Below are 19,980 nucleotides of genomic sequence, written 5' to 3'. Positions count from 1 at the left end.
TGTCCCTTCCGTCATCCGTGTACTTTTAGCTTTGGTATTGGTATCCCATAAGTAATGGATGACCCGTGGACTGACTACACTTAACAGGAGAAAACAAAATTTATGCTTACCTGATAAATTCCTTTCTCCTGTAGTGTAGTCAGTCCACGGCCCGCCCTGTTTTTTATGGCAGGTCTAAATTTTAAATTAAACTCCAGTCACCACTGCACCCTATAGTTTCTCCTTTCTCGTTTGGTTTCGGTCGAATGACTGGGTATGACGTAGAGGGGAGGAGCTATATAGCAGCTCTGCTTGGGTGATCCTCTTGCACTTCCTGTTGGGGAGGAGTTAATATCCCATAAGTAATGGATGACCCGTGGACTGACTACACTACAGGAGAAAGGAATTTATCAGGTAAGCATAAATTTTGTTTTTGTATGACAGTGCAATAAGGTTTTACCAGCACTATATTTCAGGAAATAGTAATAAATATGGAGCAATAAATCAGCATGTGTCCGGCACAGTTGTGTGCATGTGTAGTGCATGTTAGGTTCTGTACCTTGCAGGACTGGGCTTTGGATGCTGCTGTAACCTCCCCGCTCTCCCAGAGGTTCTTCTTGCTGGCTACAGCATCACCAGGACTCAGTAGCTCTAATGACGGCTGACGGACCAACCGGCCTTGTTTAGTGGACGTCTGAGAAAGAGGCAAAGTATGTGAGATATAAATTCATAAGTATCATAAGCACCATGGAACACTTACAAATGCCAGTATGGTTACTCTATCAAGGAAGCCATCAGGACAGCTAGATAGAAATGATTTATCTTTAAGGGCTTTTAAATATGATGGACAATCAGGTCTAGATACTTTTATTATCATGCAACACTATTTTAAGGAACCCTAAGATATCTTTTGTCCTCCTGTGCAAGTATTAATACAAAAACAGGGCTTCATAGATAACTTGATTTTAGTCTATAATTCTTTAAATACATTTTAATACATAAAAAGGCACTCATGGTCACTCCCAATGCTCACATACTATCAAACAGTCCCATTTCGTTTTCTAGACTAGTTCTCTTCCTCCAAGCTAAATAATTCTTAGATATCTCTAGGAGTAGTATACTCTAGTCATTTTTGCTCATCCTCTCCAGCCAGTCCCACCAGCCATGTCAGAGACACCTTCAAATGCAAACTAATTAGAGCAGATCTTACCATCTATCCTAGAAATATAGAGTTTTGCTGCACTATACAAATAAATGATGATACTAATAATAATCCTGAAAAACAGCAATTTACCAGAAACCTTGAAATCCTTGAGTATGTCAGGCGCTTTTTTTAAAATATATTTGCTGCAGTGTAGGTTCCCCCATAAGCCCCCAACCTCCCTGATCCCCCCAACAAAAGCTTTCTAACCCTTCCCCCTCTACCTACTTGCCACCATCTTAGGTACTGGCAGCTGTCTGCCAGTACCCAGTTTGTTGCAAAATACACATTTGTTTATTTTAAAAAAAAAAAAAAAAAGTTCCATTTTTTTCTGTAGTGTAGCTGCCCCCCCTCAATACACTACCCCCCACCCAGATACATTTCTCTCTGCATTGGTAACTCTGCAAATCTAATTCTCGTGGGGCATGCAGAAATAGCGCAATCTCACTATTTTGAGTGAGATTGCAGCAAAGAGAAGCCCAGGACTGCAGTGACGTACAGGGTATGTCGCGGGTCCTTAAGGCATAACGACCAGCGTCGTTCAGGGTACGGCACTAGTCATTTAGGGGTTAAAGGGTCATGAAACCTAAAACTTTTCTTTCATGATTGAGATAGAACATAGTTAGGAGTCTGAAAATCAGAGCAATGTTATTTAAAAATAAGCAAAAAAACAAAAAACGTTATGGGCTATATAAATAGATCATCTACAAAACATTTATGCAAAGAAAAAATGAGTGTATAATGTCCCTTTAATAATGCTACTGAATGCAAAAGAATAAGGCCTAGATTACAAGTGGAGCACAAAAATAACACTATAGAGATTTAACATCGTTCAAGACTTATTTTTATTGCTTGAACTATAGTGCATATCAAATAGTGCAGGTGCGTTATATCCATCACACAATAGACTGGTGCGCTATATCCATCACATAATAGACTGGTGCGCTATATCCATCACACAATAGACTGGTGCACTATATCCATCACATAATAAACTGGTGCACTATATCCATCACACAATAGACTGGTGCGCTATATCCATCACATAATAGACTGGTGCACTATATCCATCACATAATAGACTGGTGCGCTATATCCATCACACAATAGACTGGTGCGCTATCCATCAAATAATAAACTGGTGCGCTATATCCATCACATAATAAACTGGTGCACTATATCCATCACACAATAGACTGGTGCGCTATATCCATCACATAATAGACTGGTGCGCTATATCCATCACACAATAGACTGGTGCACTATCCATCAAATAATAAACTGGTGCGCTATATCCATCACATAATAAACTGGTGCACTATATCCATCACACAATAGACTGGTGTGCTATATCCATCACATAATAGACTGGTGCGCTATATCCATCACATAATAGACTGGTGCACTATATCCATCACATAATAGACTGGTGCTCTATATCCATCACATAATAGACTGGTGCACTATATCCATCACATAATAGACTGGTGCGCTATATCCATCACACAATAGACTGGTGCGCTATATCCATCACATAATAGACTGGTGCGCTATATCCATCACATAATAGACTGGTGCACTATATCCATCACATAATAGACTAGTGCGCTATATCCATCACATAATAGACTGGTGCACTATATCCATCACATAATAGACTGGTGCTCTATATCCATCACACAATAAACTGGTGCGCTATAGACTAGTGCACTATATCCATCACACAATAAACTGGTGAACTATATCCATCTCATAATAGACTGGTGTGCTATATCCATCACATAATAGACTAGTGAACTATATCCATCACACAATAAACTGGTGAATTATATCCATCACATAATAGACTAGTGCACCATATCCATCACACAATAAACTGGTGAACTATATCCATCACATAATAGACTGGTGTGCTATATCCTTCACATAATAGACTGGTAAACTATATCCATCACATAATAGACTGGTGCGCTATATCCATCACATAATAGACTGGTGCGCTATATCCATCACAAAATAAACTGGTGTACTATATCCATCACATAATAGACTGGTGCGCTATATCCATCACAAAATAGGCTGGTGCACTATATCCCTCACATAACAGACTAGTGCGCTATATTCATCACATAATAGACTGGTGCTCTATATCCATCACATAATAGACTGGTGCACTATATCCATCACACAATAGACTGGTGCGCTATATCCATCACATAATAGGCTGGTGCGATATATTTATCACATAATAGACTGGTGCGCTATATCCATCACATAATATACTGGTGCGCTATATCCATCACAAAATAGGCTGGTGCACTATATCCCTCACATAACAGACTAGTGCGCTATATTCATCACATAATAGACTGGTGCTCTATATCCATCACACAATAGACTGGTGCGCTATATCCATCACAAAATAGACTGGTGTGCTATATCTATCACAAAATAGACTGGTGCGCTATATCCATCACATAATAGACTGGTGCGCTATATCCATCACATAATAGGCTGGTTCTCTATATCCATCACACAATAGACTGGTGCGCTATATCCATCACATAATAGGCTGGTGCGATATATTTATCACATAATAGACTGGTGCGCTATATCCATCACATAATAGGCTGGTGCGATATATTTATCACATAATAGGCTGGTGCTCTATATCCATCACACAATAGACTGGTGCGCTATATCCATCACATAATAGACTGGTGCGCTATATCCATCACATAATAGGCTGGTGCTCTATATCCATCACACAATAGACTGGTGCGCTATATCCATCACACAATAGACTGGTGCTCTATATCCATCACACAATAGACTGGTGCTCTATATCCATCACACAATAGACTGGTGCTCTATATCCATCACACAATAGACTGGTGCGCTATATCCATCACACAATAGACTGGTGCTCTATATCCATCACACAATAGACTGGTGTGCTATATCCATCACACAATAGACTGGTGCTCTATATCCATCACATAATAGACTGGTGCTCTATATCCATCACACAATAGACTGGTGCGCTATATCCATCACACAATAGACTGGTGCTCTATATCCATCACACAATAGACTGGTGCGCTATATCCATCACATAATAGACTGGTGCGCTATATCCATCACATAATAGGCTGGTGCGCTATATCCATCACACAATAGGCTGGTGCACTATATCCATCACACAATAGGCTGGTGCTCTATATCCATCACGTAAAAGACTTCTTTAGGGAGCCCAGTAAAATTCACAAGCTTTTGGTTGCATGAGACAAGGGGCAGGAAGAGATTTCTTGTGCAGATGCTGATTGCTGGATACAAGTACAGGTGACCGGGATCATGTCTGGGACTTATGCTTCAACCTAATAAACTGGACCACAGCTAAAGATATAAGTATATATATATAAATATTGTGGCAACAAACCAGCGAATAATTCCTACACACAGTGGTTTTTAACGTTTGACTGCATTTCCCAAACAAAGCCAAATTAAAACAAAATAACTCCATCAGGTAAATTCCTAAGTAAACTTTAATTCTAGCCTATGGTCAATCAAGAATGTTTCAGAACATCTAGCTTCTTATTTGTTATATTACCAGGTAGAAATAAAAATATCTATATAACATTTATACAGACAAATTTGCTCCCTGAATGGGTTAAAATATCCAGAAATTACACCTCCCACCATTCCATAAAAAGGTTGGTAAAAGAGGGACCAAACATAGCTTCCTTCATTGCTCCAGGGCTTCTGAACATTTTGCTCCAAAAGACACGTGGTCACCATAAGAATATAACTTCTCATGGGTAAGTAATCCATACTTAAAGGGACAGTCAACTCAAACATTTTTATTGTTTAAAAAGATAGATAACACCTTTATTACCCATTCCCCAGTTTGCACAACCAACATGGTTTTATTAATTTACTTTTTACCTCTGTGATTACCTTGTATCCAAGCATTTTCTGACAGCCCCCTGATCACATGAACATCATCTAATGACTTATGGACCTTTGGGAGATAGTTTTCAACTTGCACAAAAATGCAAATGTGTTTCAATCTAAAAACAAACCCTTGTGCCACACCATGCACCAAGTCTCTCAATTCTTTTGAAGCCTCCTCATTGGATCCCCATCCAAAGCTAATAGTTTTCATTAAATTATGGTAAGGCCTCATTTACATAATCGGATTTATCTAATACCAAATCATGGTCCCCCTTATCGTGACTATTCCTAATCTTCTCTAGGATCTGTTGCTCACCAGGACATAAATTGTTTTTTAATAACATAAAGTGTCGGGATAAAGAGGTACCACACCACTCTACTATGAAATAATTCAATAATTTGACCTTTACTCTGAAATAGATTAAAGGAAGTTTTGTTTTGTTCTTTTTTAAACCCACATGGCTTTTTTTAATCAATGGAGAATTAACATCTGTACTACATGCAGGATGTAAAGTGAGTGTCACTGTAGCAGAAAAAGGTGTAGTGTCTTGGTAACAAGTTGTGGCTGGTACAGTATCAGCAGTATCAGGGCCTTTTGATAAAGTCGGGATCTGGTGAAACATGTCCAGGAGGGGAGCGGGCTGGTGGGAGCTCCAATTTGTTTTTTAAAACTTGCAGCAGTTATCAGTCAAACATGCTAGTTTACTTCTAAAAATAATTTTAATAATAATCTGGGTGTAATAGCTGTGAGGAGTGGTTTTCATAGACTTATTAGCAGCATTATTTAAAGGGACAGTCAAGTCCAAAAAAAACTTTTGTGATTCAGATAGGGCATGTAATTTTAAACAACTTTCCAATTTACTTTTATCACCAATTTTGCTTTGTTCTCTTGGTATTCTTAGTTGAAAGCTAAATCTTGGAGGTTCATATGCTAATTTCTTAGACCTTGAAGGTCGCCTCCGCATTTGACAGTTTTTTACCACTAGAGGGTGTTAGTTCATGTGTGTCATATAGATAACATTGTGCTCACACACGCAGAGTTGCCTAGAAGAGAGCATTGATTGGCTAAAATGCAAGTCTGTCAAAAGAACTGAAATAAGGGGGCAGTCTGCAGAGGCTTAGATACAAGGTAATCACAGAGGTAAAACGTGTATTATTATAACTGTGTTGGTTATGCAAAACTGGGGAATGGATATTTGTCATACATGTGTTAAAAAGCTAGACTTCAGTACTTATGTTGCAGCTATTAATTCATATCCTGAATTTGAGCAAATCATAACAGGATACTTGCTAACTATACTTTTCCAGCTTTATTAATATGCAATTAATTTAACCATAACAAATATTTCTATTGATTGCATAATCTCAAGAAGTGCAATATCCTTCCAATACAAATTGCAACAGTGTATATGAGTGTCTAATACAACTTGATACTTAGCATAACAATACACTGGACTAATCCTTAGAACTACTACTTTAGCAATCATATTATTAAATTCAATACAAGCTGGTAACTATTGTATAGCAAGAAATCTCACACATTTATCTGTGCTGATCAATATTATTTAACCATTGCACTTCCTCACTGCAAAGGCTCCAACTATTACTTAGATTGTAATCTTTTGATTCTAGGAATGGCAGAGGCTGATCTACTGCCAGTATTTTAGTTTTAACCTTACCTACTTTTAAATATTTTTCAAATAAAGTTTTATGTTTTAATTCATCCATGACGCACAAGCATATATGTATATGTTCAGTTGCTAGAGCTGAAATAGGCAAATACAGTATTGGCAATGTCAGTGTATTTAGAGAAACTACATGGTTCATCATCTGATGTTAGTTGTCTTACAGATGTATTCAAGTCTAACAACCTTTAAAGGGGCATAATACGTCTATGCTAAAACACTTGAAAGTGATACAGCATAACTGTAAAAAGCTGACAGGAAAATATCACCTGAGCATCCCTGTGAGGTAAAATATCTCCCTTTTTTATATTATTTCCTCAGCTCACCAAAGTAAGTGTTCTGTAATAAGTTATCTTTCAGGTACTGCCCAGCTGCAGGTTTAAAAAAAAAAAAGAAAGAAAAAAATGAACATCAGCCAATCAGCATCAGCAGTGCTGAGGTCATGAACTGTTTTACTGTGATCCCATGATATTTCATAGTAAACTTAAACTGAATAGGGAAATAACACACGTGTGCATGAGGCACGCTTTCTTGCAAGTCCCGGGACAGGCATACTGACTGGCTGCTTAAAGTCCTTTATAATGGAGTGTGAATACTTAGCACATTTTGAGGTACAATATCTCTTTTTTTACATAGAGATGTTCAGGTGATATTGTGTAGACAGCTTTTTACAGCTATGCTGCATCACTTTCAATTGATTTAACATTTGGGTATCATGGCCCTTTAAAGTAAATTGAAATTTACATTTGGCACAAAATGCTATCCACAGTTTAACACTTAAAGTGAATGTAAATTTTCATGAATTAGTGCCCTGTTTTTAAAAATACTATTAAAAACAGGGGCACTTTCATTCATGAAAGTTTATATTGCACCATATTCTGAAAAATACTTACCTTTATTTTCTGCAAAGCCGGATCGGCAATCCCCCCACTGCTTCTTCCTGCTGTAGATGCTCACAGGGGGAGGCCATTATTGGAGGAAGCCAGTTTCGTCATTGGTGACGTAAGTACAGAGGACCTGCAGGGCGGGGGATCGCAGATCCGACTTTGCAGAAGATAAAGGTAAGTATTTTTCAAAACTTACTGCAATGTAAGCTTTCATGATTGAAAATGCCACTGTTTTAAATAGTATTTTTAAAAACAGGGCACTTATTCATGAAAGTTTACTTTCACTTTAAATATCACAGTCAGTGAGTGTAAAGCTGGAAAGAATAAAGGGACTGAATTTTTTCTCCACTTTAATGTGTTCACAATGATTCATTTTCCTGTTAGAGTGTTTACAAATAGATCATTCACCTTTATTTTGTCATTTGAAATAGCTGTGCTGGCCTGTATCCACGTTTATACTGAAAATGTCAGTACTTAATTGCTGGTTATAGAAAAGATTTGTAAACAAGAAGGTTTAGAAGAAATCACACTTCCAGTAAGAGCAGAACATAGAATTATTAAAATGTTAATTTTCCATTGTTCTCTCTAAGAACCCGATGCTCAAAAATTTGCTGGTAGATAAAGAGAAATCATCATCTTCGTTTACTGAACATTATATTGTGTCTGTCATTAACATAAAGAATATTAGTGAGCTCCCCTAATGAGATCTCCAGTTCCTAAGGTAAAAAATGCCTTTAAAACAAACCCTGAGGGATCTCGTAATATTGATGTAGCATCTTATAGAATCTATACAGTCCAGAGAGCTCTAGTGAATCAACCCCTAGTATTGGTCTTACTGTGATAGATCAGATAATAATTACTTTGTGTGTATGTATTTATAAGTGTCTACTGTATATTGTATGTGTGTGTGTATATATATATATATATATATATATATATATACACACACACACACACACACACAAACCACATACATACACACACACCACATACACACACACATACATACCCAAACACACTGAGTTCTGCAGTCCCTGTAAGTGCAGCCTATTTTGGCCAAGATTACAAGTGGAGCGTTAATTGCGCTAAACGTTCGGCTTTTTGCACTTGCCAGGCTGTGCTCATATTATGAGTTGAAAGTAAACTGTTTTCTAATGCGCACTAACCCGACGAGTGAAAAAAGTCAAACGTAGAATATCCCAGTCTTACGCAAACTCGATCGCATATTCTCAAGTGCGCTAACTTGACATGAAAAAATGAATATTTCACATTACAGTGTTCTGCACATAACAGAATATGTTCTATTTTGTCAGAAATAAATATTTCTATAAATATATCTGATTTTTTTAGTACAATATATATATATATATATATATATATATATATATATATATATATATATATATATATATATATATAAGGGAGAGAGAGAGATGATTACATATAGGTATAGATATATGCAGATATTTATAGGAATATATATTTAGTAATACTTATATCATATTCCCTTATTGCAGAACATTGTGAAATATTTTCAGAAAATATACACTATAACACTTAATTAAAAATGAATATTGTATAAATATGTTTTTTCATGTTTTCATCTACAAAGGCTTCAATGCACTTATATATATGTGTATATATGTATTTATGTGATTATATGTGTATTTAGGTCTGTAAATACATATATACACATATAAATACATATGTACACACATATTTAGACATGTATATGTCTGATCTCTATGTTAAAGAAAAAATGTTACAGTTTGGTGTAAGTGCGCTGCCAGCAACAGGGGGTTAATATGTAACTGGAAAAAGCATATATTAACTAGAATCAAAATAAAAAGTCAATCTATCAAACAATGGATAAAATATAAAGATTTATTATACTAGACATAAATTCGTTCTAATGTACAGATTTCTGACCGGTCAGATTTATATAAAAAAACTCTTTAATAGAATAAAATAAGCAAACCTATGATATATAAATATATATTGTTAAAAAATGCAATGATACTACACCTAATAACATAGATATGATATAGTGACAGAAATATAAGCGGTGCACCAATGGGGGATTATTGGAATCCTGATATGATATGTCACCAATCCACCTTATACGTAAAATATAACATTGGTTTAATGTGCGTTAATTATTGCACAAAGGTCCTAACAAAGTTAAGATGTGGGATAGATTTGTTGGTTTATAAATATATTGTTTTGTCAAAACGTAAAAACGTGTTCTAAAAGGCTTGTCCCAATGTTTTTGTTAATGATCCTTTGGGTGTATGTTCCTGCGTGCTTTTCTCTTTATTTTTACTGTTTACAGGGTGCCCAGTTTTAACATAGCATGATAGTTTGTAGATGGAACGTGTGTTGCACTCGCACTATCGGCTACTTTACCTCTAGGTGCCTGTCTGTCCGTTTGTGGGTATGTGTCATCCACTCATCGTCTGGCACAGGTAACGTTGCAGCCCCACGGATAGTCGGTGACATCACACGCTCGCCCTTCTTGTTCAAAAAGTAGATCCGTCCCAGTAGGGAAAACTTCAACTCTGCACAAAGCGTGTATGTTACTTGTAGTTGAAAAAGAAGTGCCAATTTAATCCTTTGCAATCCTCCGTTCTTTTAGGTTGGACAAAGTGAAGTTTATGTCCGTGATGCAACCATCAACGTGTTTCACCACTTGTCATGGCTTTCTCAAGATGGTTTTAGTGGACTAAGTGTTGTCTATTTAAATCTGTTGGTGGTCCTTGATTGGTTCAGCAATTAAGCCTCTTTCTCAATGATTTGTTTTGTTAAGGTGGAATTGGTGAATTTTCGTTAAGGTAATTTATTCATTATATTCTTATATATTCAGGGAAATATTTCACATTGCATATAACATTTATGTTTATCTCATTAAAAGGAATGGATTTCACCATTCCATCTAGATATCGTAATACTAGTTATCATCTGCTAACACTGACCTATTTGGTCCACTTATTATCTGAGAATAGGTGTAGAACCTTATCTTTTGGGGCCAACCATTTAAATAAACAATAATAGAGGGGCACTTTTAATATTTTTGAATATATTTTTTTATATATATTTTTAACTTTTTTAATATTATTTATCAGTGTGTATTATTACTATTAGAATCAGACACATATAGGAGTGAATTACATAATGAATCACCTATTAGATCTATGTAACACATCTTATTTAACGAACAAATGTGTACACATATTACATGAGGTATTCTTATTTAGGTCTTAGAATAGATCTCTATGGAAAATATAAATCAACACAAATGGAATATTATTTGAAACATCAGTATTCGTTCTCAATCCACTATATATAATCTCTTTATTCTTTAATTTTTAGCCGTTTTTATATTTAATGGTTTATCCATTATTTTTATTATTTTGTATTATTTTTATTTTTATAACTGTCAAATAAAAATGTTACTATCACTTATAAAGATGGTCACCACAGAGTCATATACCTTCCACCTTAACGAAAATTCACCAATTCCACCTTAACAAAACAAATCATTGAGAAAGAGGCTTAATTGCTGAACCAATCAAGGACCACCAACAGATTTAAATAGACAACACTTAGTCCACTAAAACCATCTTGAGAAAGCCACGACAAGTGGTGAAACGCGTTGATGGTTGCATCACGGACAAAAACTTCACTTTGTCCAACATAACAAACCTAAAAGAACGGAGGATTGCAAAGGATTAAATTGGCACTTCTTTTTCAACTACAAGTAACATACACGCTCTGCGCAGAGTTGAAGTTTTCCCTACTGGGACGGATCTACTTTTTGAAGAAGACGGACGAGCGTGTGACGTCACCGACTATCCGTGGGGCTGCAACGTTACCTGTGCCAGATGGTGAGTAGATGACACATACCCACAAACGGACAGACAGGCACCTAGAGGTAAAGTAGCCGATAGTGCGAGTGCAACACACGTTCCATCTACAAACTATCATGCTATGTTAAAACTGGGCACCCTGTAAACAGTAAAAATAAAGAGAAAAGCATGCAGGAACATACACCCAAAGGATCATTAACAAAAACATTGGGACAAGCCTTTTAGAACACGTTTTTACGTTTTGACAAAACAATATATTTATAAACCAACGAATCTATCCCACATCTTAACTTTGTTAGGACCTTTGTGCAATAATTAACGCACATTAAACCAATGTTATATTTTCTGATAAGGTGGATTGGTGACATATCATATCAGGATTCCAATAATCCCCCATTGGTGCACCGCTTATATTTCTGTCACTATATCATATCTATGTTATTAGGTGTAGTATCATTGCATTTTTTAACAATATATATTTATATATCATAGGTTTGCTTATTTTATTCTATTAAAGAGTTTTTTATATAAATCTGACCGGTCAGAAATCTGTACATTAGAACGAATTTATGTCTAGTATAATAAATCTTTATATTTTATCCATTGTTTGATAGATTGACTTTTTATTTTGATTCTAGTTAATATATGCTTTTTCCAGTTACATATTAACCCCCTGTTGCTGGCAGCGCACTTACACCAAACTGTAACATTTTTTCATTTTCTATTTTTCTATCTGTTTTTGGGAGCAGATAGGTGTATGTGCAAGGGGTATTTTGCGCACCAATAAGAATCCAATACTTCTCTGATCTCTATGTTAAAACCCTTTGCCTGACTTTTTTTCTAACACCTGAGATCTCATATCTTTGAGCCTTTATAACATTTTTGTAAAATATTTTTTTAAATAATTTTTATTACATGGTGTTATTATAAGTGTAACAGTACACTGTAATGTATTTTTTATGTGTTATGTGCAACTTGTTTGTTTCGTGAAACAGTTAACCAAAGCTCTGAAGTTGCGCTAATCATACTGGGGCAAATCACAATTGCGCTCAAGTGAATGCATTTACTTTTAACTTGTAATACGAGCAGTAAGCCCCACGAGTGCAAACACCTGTGATAAATCCCTTATCGTTCGGGCGCAAAGTTGGCGCTCGACTTCTAATCTGGACCTCTGTGTTTTTTTAGAACAAAAAGCAGGGTTGTGCAACTAGCGCTACTGGTTGGATCAGCGTCAGTTTCTGCTCGGGACCAGAAGTGCTCTGCGGGTCCCATGTGGTCCTTTAACTATGTGTTTAAACATAATCGACTAGATTACGAGTCTTGCGTTAGCATTAAAAAGCAGCGTTAAGGGGTCCTAACGCTGCTTTTTAACGCCCGCTTGTATTACGAATCAGGCAGGAAAGGGTCTACCGCTCACTTTTTTTCCGCGACTTTAGCATACCGCAAATCCCCTTACGTCAATTGCGTATCCTATCTTTTTAATGGGATTTTGCTAACGCCGGTATTACGATCGCCTGAAAAAGTGAGCGGTAGACCCTCTCCTGTCAAGACTCCTACCGCATTTAAAAGTCAGTAGTTAAGAGTTTTATGGGCTAACGCCGGAACATAAAGCTCTTAACTAAAGTGCTAAAAAGTACACTAACACCCATAAACTACCTATTAACCCCTAAACCGAGCCCCTCCCCCCCCCCACATCGCAAACACTTAACTAAAATGTTTAACCCCTAATCTGCCGACCGGACATCGCCGCCACTTTAATAAATTTATTAACCCCTAAACCGCCGCACTCCCGCCTCGCAAACACTAGTTAAATTTTATTAACCCCTAATCTGCTGTACCTAACATCGCCGACACCTACCTACATTTATTAACTCCTAATCTGCCGCCCCTGTCGCCGCTACTATATTACATTTATTAACCCCTAAACCTAAGTCTAACCCTAACCCTAACACCCCCTAACTTAAATATAATTTAAATAAAACGAAATAAATGTACTACTATTAAATAAATTAATCCTATTTAAAACTAAATACTTACCAATAAAATAAACCCTAAGCTAGCTACAATATAACTAATAGTTACATTGTAGCTATTTTAGGATTTATATTTATTTTACAGGCAACTTTGCATTTATTTTAACTAGGTACAATAGTTATTAAATAGTTATTAACTATTTAATAACTAACTAGTTAAAATAAGTGCAAATTTACCTGTAAAATAAATCCTAACCTATTACACCTAACACTACAATATAATTAAACTAATTACCTAAACTACCTAAAATAAAAAAGCCCCCCCCCCAAATAATAAAATTCCCTACCCTATACTAAATTACAAATAGCCCTTAAAAGGGCTTTTTGCGGGGCATTGCCCCAAAGTAATCAGCTCTTTCACCTGTAAAAAAAAATACAATACCCCCCAACATTAAAACCCACCACCCACACACCCAACCCTACTCTAAAACCCACCCAATCCCCCCTTAAAAAAACCTAACACTACCCCTTGAAGATCACCCTACCTTGAGCCGTCTTCACCCAGCCGGGCACAAGTGGACCTCCAGAGGGGCAGAAGTCTTCATCCGATCCGGGCAGAAGAGGTCCTTCAAGGGGCAGAATTCTTCATCCAGGCGGAATCTTCTATCTTCATCCTTCTGGAGCGGGTCCATCTTCAAGACATCCGACGCGGAGCATTCTCTTCATCCGACGGCCGACGACTGAATGACTGGTGTCTTGAAGATGGACCCGCTCCGCTCCAGAAGGATGAAGATAGAAGATGCCGCCTGGATGAAGACTTCTGCCGCTTGGAGGACCTCTTCTGCCTGGATTGGATGAAGACTTCTGCCCCTCTGGAGGTCCACTTGTGCCTGGCTGGGTGAAGACGTCTCAAGGTAGGGTGATCTTCAAGGGGGTAGTGTTAGGTTTTTTAAGGGGGGATTGGGTGGGTTTTAGAGTAGGGTTGGGTGTATGGTTGGTGGGTGTTAATGTTGTAATTTAGTATAGGGTAGGGAATTTTATTATTTTGGGGGGCTTTTTTATTTTATTAGATTAAGTGTAACTAGTTTAAAATTCTTGTAATTTTTTTTTTTCTGTAATTTAGTGGGGGTTTTTTTTCGTAATTTAGTTTATTTAATTTAATTGTAATTAATTGTAGGTAGTTTAGTTAATCAGTTTAATTATAGTGTAGTGTTAGGTATAATTGTAACTTAGGATAGGGTTTATTTTACAGGTAATTTTGTACTTATTTTAGCTAGGTAGTTATTAAATAGTTAATAACTATTTAATAACTATTGTACCTAGTTAAAATAAATACAAATTTGCCTGTAAAATAAATATAAATCCTAAGCTAGCTACAATGTAACTATTTTATTTTATCGGTAAGTATTTAGTTTTAAATAGGATTCATTTATTTAATTATGTTAAATTTATTTAGTTTAATTTAAATTATATTTAAGTTAGGGGGGGTTAGACTTAGGGTTAAACTTAGGTTTAGGGGTTAATAAATTTAATATAGTAGCGGCGACGTTGGGGTCGGAAGATTAGGGGTTAATAAATTTAATATAGTTGCAGCGACGTTGGGGGCAGCAGATTAGGGGTTAATAAATATAATGTAGGTGTCAGCGATGTTGGGGGCAGCAGATTAGGGGTTCATAAGTATAATGTAGGTGGTGGCGGTGTCCAGAGCGGCAGATTAGGGGTTAATAATATAATGCAGGTGTCAGTGATAGCGGGGGCGGCAGATTAGGGGTTAATAAGTGTAAGATTAGGGGTGTTTAGACTCTGGTTCATGTTAGGGTGTTAGGTGTAGATATAACTTTTATTTCCCCATAGGAAACAATAGGGCTGCGTTAGAAGCTGAACGCTGCTTTTTTGCAGGTGTTAGGTTTTTTTTCAGCCAGCTCAGCCCCATTGTTTCCTATGGGGAAATCGTGCATGAGCACATTTTGCCATCTTACCGCTACCGTAAGCAACGCTGGTATTGAGGTGAGATGTGGAGCTAAATTTTGCTCAACGCTCACTTTTCTGAGGCTAACGCCGGCTTGCAGAAAACTCGTAATACCAGCGTTGTCTTAAGTGAGTGGTAAGAAAAAAAGGAGCGTTAGCACCGCACAGCCTTACCGACAAAAACTCGTAATCTAGCCGATAGATTTGCAGTGTTGCTAATCAATTAAAGCATTTTATCACAATAACAGTCTTTTCACTGCTTTTGGGGGTTAAACACATAAATGTGTAGTGTTGCTAATGTAATGTAATTATAATGCTCCTTTCACTGCTTTTGGGTGTTAAACACATAGTAGTAGAATAATAAAATGATCTATCGGACCATTTTATTATCTTTTGTGTCCAATTAAATTTGGAATTAGCAGAAATGAGCTCTCAGAAGGGCCATGTGGTGGGAATTTGTATGAAAAGCTGCTTATTGTTAAATCATTTCAGACAGATTAAGGGCCATGGAACCGTGTGAATAAACACATGGTGTTTGCATACAAAAGAAATGGTTTTAGTCATTTCAGTGATAGATGCTAAATACTGAGGTACTGAGATAATACAAGAGATTTCAGCTGAAAGTAAAATGAGCTATTAACATTTAAAGGGATAGGAAGGTCAGTATTGAAATGTGAATGGGTGCATTTCAATGTGAAATAGAAGCATTTTGCAATATATTTCCATTAGCAAAATGCTTAGAGTAAAAGTGATTACTGTTTTTCAGTGGCATATGCACATATGCTGAGGGCCAATGCACCAGTACTCTAACACCATGACTGCTCAGAGAGCTGTGCTGTTGTGCGTCTGTCTAGATGTCATTTGTGTCATACAAGCCACTGCTGAGAAGGTGTAAATGACTTTGATCCCTGGAAAGTTCCCAGATCTCTGTCTCATAAACATTTAGTAGCCTAAGGTAAAATGGCACCAGGATGTATTTTTGACAAATTTGACTAACGTAATAAACTTGGGGTGACCAGTCCTATTAAATTTACCTATAATCAGATTTTTCTGATGGCAGCTGTGTGCATCAGTCCCTGAGCATGCGACATTGTGCATCTTCCTTTGTACACACTCACGCATGTCATAGGGACTTACCTCTATAGCGTGCGTATATTGTTCCAGTCGGTCATCAATCTTGCTTATTAGTAGAGGAGGCTCGCTCTTCTTTATGCTGTTACTGCATGAAAAATAAACTCAGTGAGGATAAAATAAAATACACGACTGAGAGAAAATACAGTAATTAAAGTAAATCAGTGTGTCACCATATAGCTGGTGGGGCAATAACAAAATGCTATAATGTGTTAGTGTATTTTATTGTTGCGCTATTTATTGTATATAACGATTGGCTAGATTACGAGTGGTACGCTAAATGTTCCGTGAGGGGTTTATAGTGGCTCTTTGCACACGTGGGAAGTAGCGTACATATTACAAGTTGAAAGTAAAAGCGTTCGCTTGAGCGCAATTGAATTTAACGTGCGTCGGAATAGTGCAATTGCCGAGCTCTGGTTAACTGTTACACGGGTCAAAAAAGTTGCACAAAACACATAAAAAATACATTACAAAGTACAGTTACACTCATAATAACATTGTCTAATAAAAATAAAAAATATTTTTTTTTTTTAAAAATGTATAAAAAAGTTATAGGGTTTAAAGATATGAGGTCTCAGGTGTTAGAAAAAAAAATATTTTTCAGGTTAGCCCTTGTGCAAAAACTTTTTACTTTCAGCTTGTCATACCCGTGCTACCTGATGCACACAAAAATCTTGCTTCTAGCAAATCTATCGCTCAAGCGGGATTGCTAAATAGCGCACCACTTGTAATCTAGCCCTATGTGTTTAAAGTATATCAGCTCAGGAATAACAATACACTGCCGATCTGGAGCTGAAATCTTTCAGTTTTTGCTGGCTGTGCACATATGCCACCCCTGATTGGCTCAGTCACAAACTCTTGTACATGGGTAGGCCTTTTGCTGCAAACCGTAAATATTTGAAAATATTAGAGGATTTTATTATTGTCCTTTTGTGTTCCTTTACTGAATAAGCAGCAAGTTCCAAATGGCATGACAAGTGAGTTGCCATTTTAATACCTCCTACAGCCACATGACAGAGTTTTTAAAGGGACATTGAACACTAAATAAATGATAGATAGAATGATTCAATCAAAGAAAAGATTAGTCTGACAATAACATTTATATTTATTTAAAGTTTCATTAGCTGTTTAAATATTGACAAATTATGTGTAAAGTTTTAGTGACTATAAAACAATGGGAGCTGCCATGTTGTAACTTAGGTTACCTTCTCTGCTGTGGCCAATTAGGGACAATTATAAATAGGTCACTAGAGTGTGCAGCCAATAGCTGTGTGGAATATAACAGTGTTCTGCACTTCCATTTCTAACAGGAACTAAAAAGCTCACAATTTCAGAATGGAAATACAAGAAAAGGGGACAAAAAAATTGTAAAAGTATATTGCAGAGGTATATATATATATATATATAATATATAGAGAGAAAATAACTCATTGTGTAATCCATTTACAAATCTAAACAAGTCAGAAGACTTGCTTTAAACCCAGAAACTCTCTGACTATACTGTTTCAAATGCAGCAAAGGAATCTGGGTAAAATATGCAAATGAGGTTCACAATGACTCACCTTTTTACTTTAAGCCTGCTTTTAAAGACAGACTTCCCTTTATGCCATAGCACTGCTGCATTACACAGCTTTAATGCTTAGCTAGGGTTAGTACAGTGATTTAGACCAATCCCAGGACAGCTGTTTCGTGGTTATTGCCACTCATCAGCTGGGAGTAGGTTAAATCACTGCTTGGTAAAGTTCATTTCTGGGGGAAATTCAACAACAATTACAATTATGGGGAGGCGAAAGGTGAGTTTAAAATCCTCCACTAAATACAAAATATAGAGAAAATAACTCATTGTGTAAACCATTTACAAATCTAAACAAGTCAGAAGACTTGCTTTAAACCCAGAAACTCTCTGACTATACTGTTTCCAATGCAGCAAAGGAATCTGGGTAAAATATGCAAATGAGGTTCACAATGACTCACCTTTTTACTTCTAGCCTACTTTTTAAGACAAACTTCCCTTTATGCCATAGCACTGCTGCATTACACAGCTTTAATGCTTAGCTAGGGTTAGTACAGTGATTTAGACCAATCCCAGGACAGCTGTTTCGTGGTTTTGCCACTCATCAGCTGGGAGTAGGTTAAATCACTGCTTGGTAAAGTTCATTTCTGGGGGAAATTCAACAACAATTACAATTATGGGGAGGCGAAAGGTGAGTTTAAAATCCTCCACTAAATACAAAATATAGAGAAAATAACTCATTGTGTAAACCATTTACAAATCTAAACAAGTCATAAGACTTGCTTTAAACCCAGAAACTCTCTGACTACACTGTTTCCAATGCAGCAAAGGAATCTGGGTAAGATATGCAAATGAGGTTCACAATGACTCACATATATATATATATATATATATATATATACATACACACACACATATATACGATTTATAATTTTATATTACCATCTCAAAATATTTCATATCCCTTTAAGAAGTGGTTAATTTCATTCCCCCTTACCTCTTCTGGATAGATCGATTCAGACACTCTGCCCTCTCTGTTATCTGTGGGACACAATACAATGTTAAGGTAATGAGGCACGTTAACACACAAACTCACATTTCACTTGTACGGCATAAAAATGATTAGCAAATTTATAGAATTTTAACAAATAGCAGCAACCTGAAAATAGAGGCAACTGAAATCTGTACTCATATAGGGCCAGTTATCTAAAGCTTACCAGCAAGGAGAGAAATCACACAAATTGTTCTGATGTATATTGTAATGTGGGTGTCTGCCTTCACATACAAAGCACTGCATAGCGAGATAAATAGCTAACAAGCTCAAATTTGTCCAAAGGAGCCTCACAGTAGCGATGACCCATTTTAAATAATCTCACCAGACCAGAGAGATTTAGAGAACCGGCCCTCAGTGTTGTTAACAGAAACCTAAATACTGATATCATAAATATCAATTGAGAGTGGGCAGAGACGACCATAAAAAAAGAGAAACTGCCTGTGTGACAACTAACCAGCACTGGTCAGCCCTATATAGCTGTGTCACAAACATCAAATAAAACAGTTTATAATGTATAAATGGTGAATTGGACCCTGGTTAGTCCTGACTATAAAATGTCAGATCTAACGTTGCCACTTTTCTTGGAAAAAATACCTGCCATGCTCATTAACATACATTTACATAAATCCGATATAACTGATTTTAAAGAACCAGTAAATACAGTAGATTTGCATAATCAACAAATACATAATACAATTACAATGCAGTCACATCATTTCAAATAAGCAATAGATTTTTTTTTTCTACAAATTTCAGTTATGTCTATTTC

The 19,980-nt window shown here is 36.5% G+C and overlaps 1 protein-coding gene across 2 annotated transcripts in view; it reads right to left on the bottom strand.

Annotated features, from left to right (window-relative positions):
- Positions 1–19,980, bottom strand: part of LSP1 (lymphocyte specific protein 1) — a 183,489-nt gene that overhangs the window by 29,848 nt on the left and 133,661 nt on the right. For both annotated transcript variants that reach the window (XM_053720493.1, XM_053720494.1), the window contains exons 7-9: positions 19,155–19,198; positions 16,651–16,732; positions 539–673 (exon numbers count right to left, since the gene is read on the bottom strand). In XM_053720493.1, the coding sequence (XP_053576468.1) occupies positions 539–673; positions 16,651–16,732; positions 19,155–19,198 (261 nt within the window). The remainder of the gene's footprint in view (positions 1–538; positions 674–16,650; positions 16,733–19,154; positions 19,199–19,980) is intronic.

Source organism: Bombina bombina, chromosome 7 (genome assembly GCF_027579735.1).
Source record: "Bombina bombina isolate aBomBom1 chromosome 7, aBomBom1.pri, whole genome shotgun sequence".
NCBI lineage: Eukaryota > Metazoa > Chordata > Amphibia > Anura > Bombinatoridae > Bombina > Bombina bombina.
Note: the sequence above shows the minus strand (reverse complement) of the source record. Positions and strands in the feature narration are given on the sequence as shown.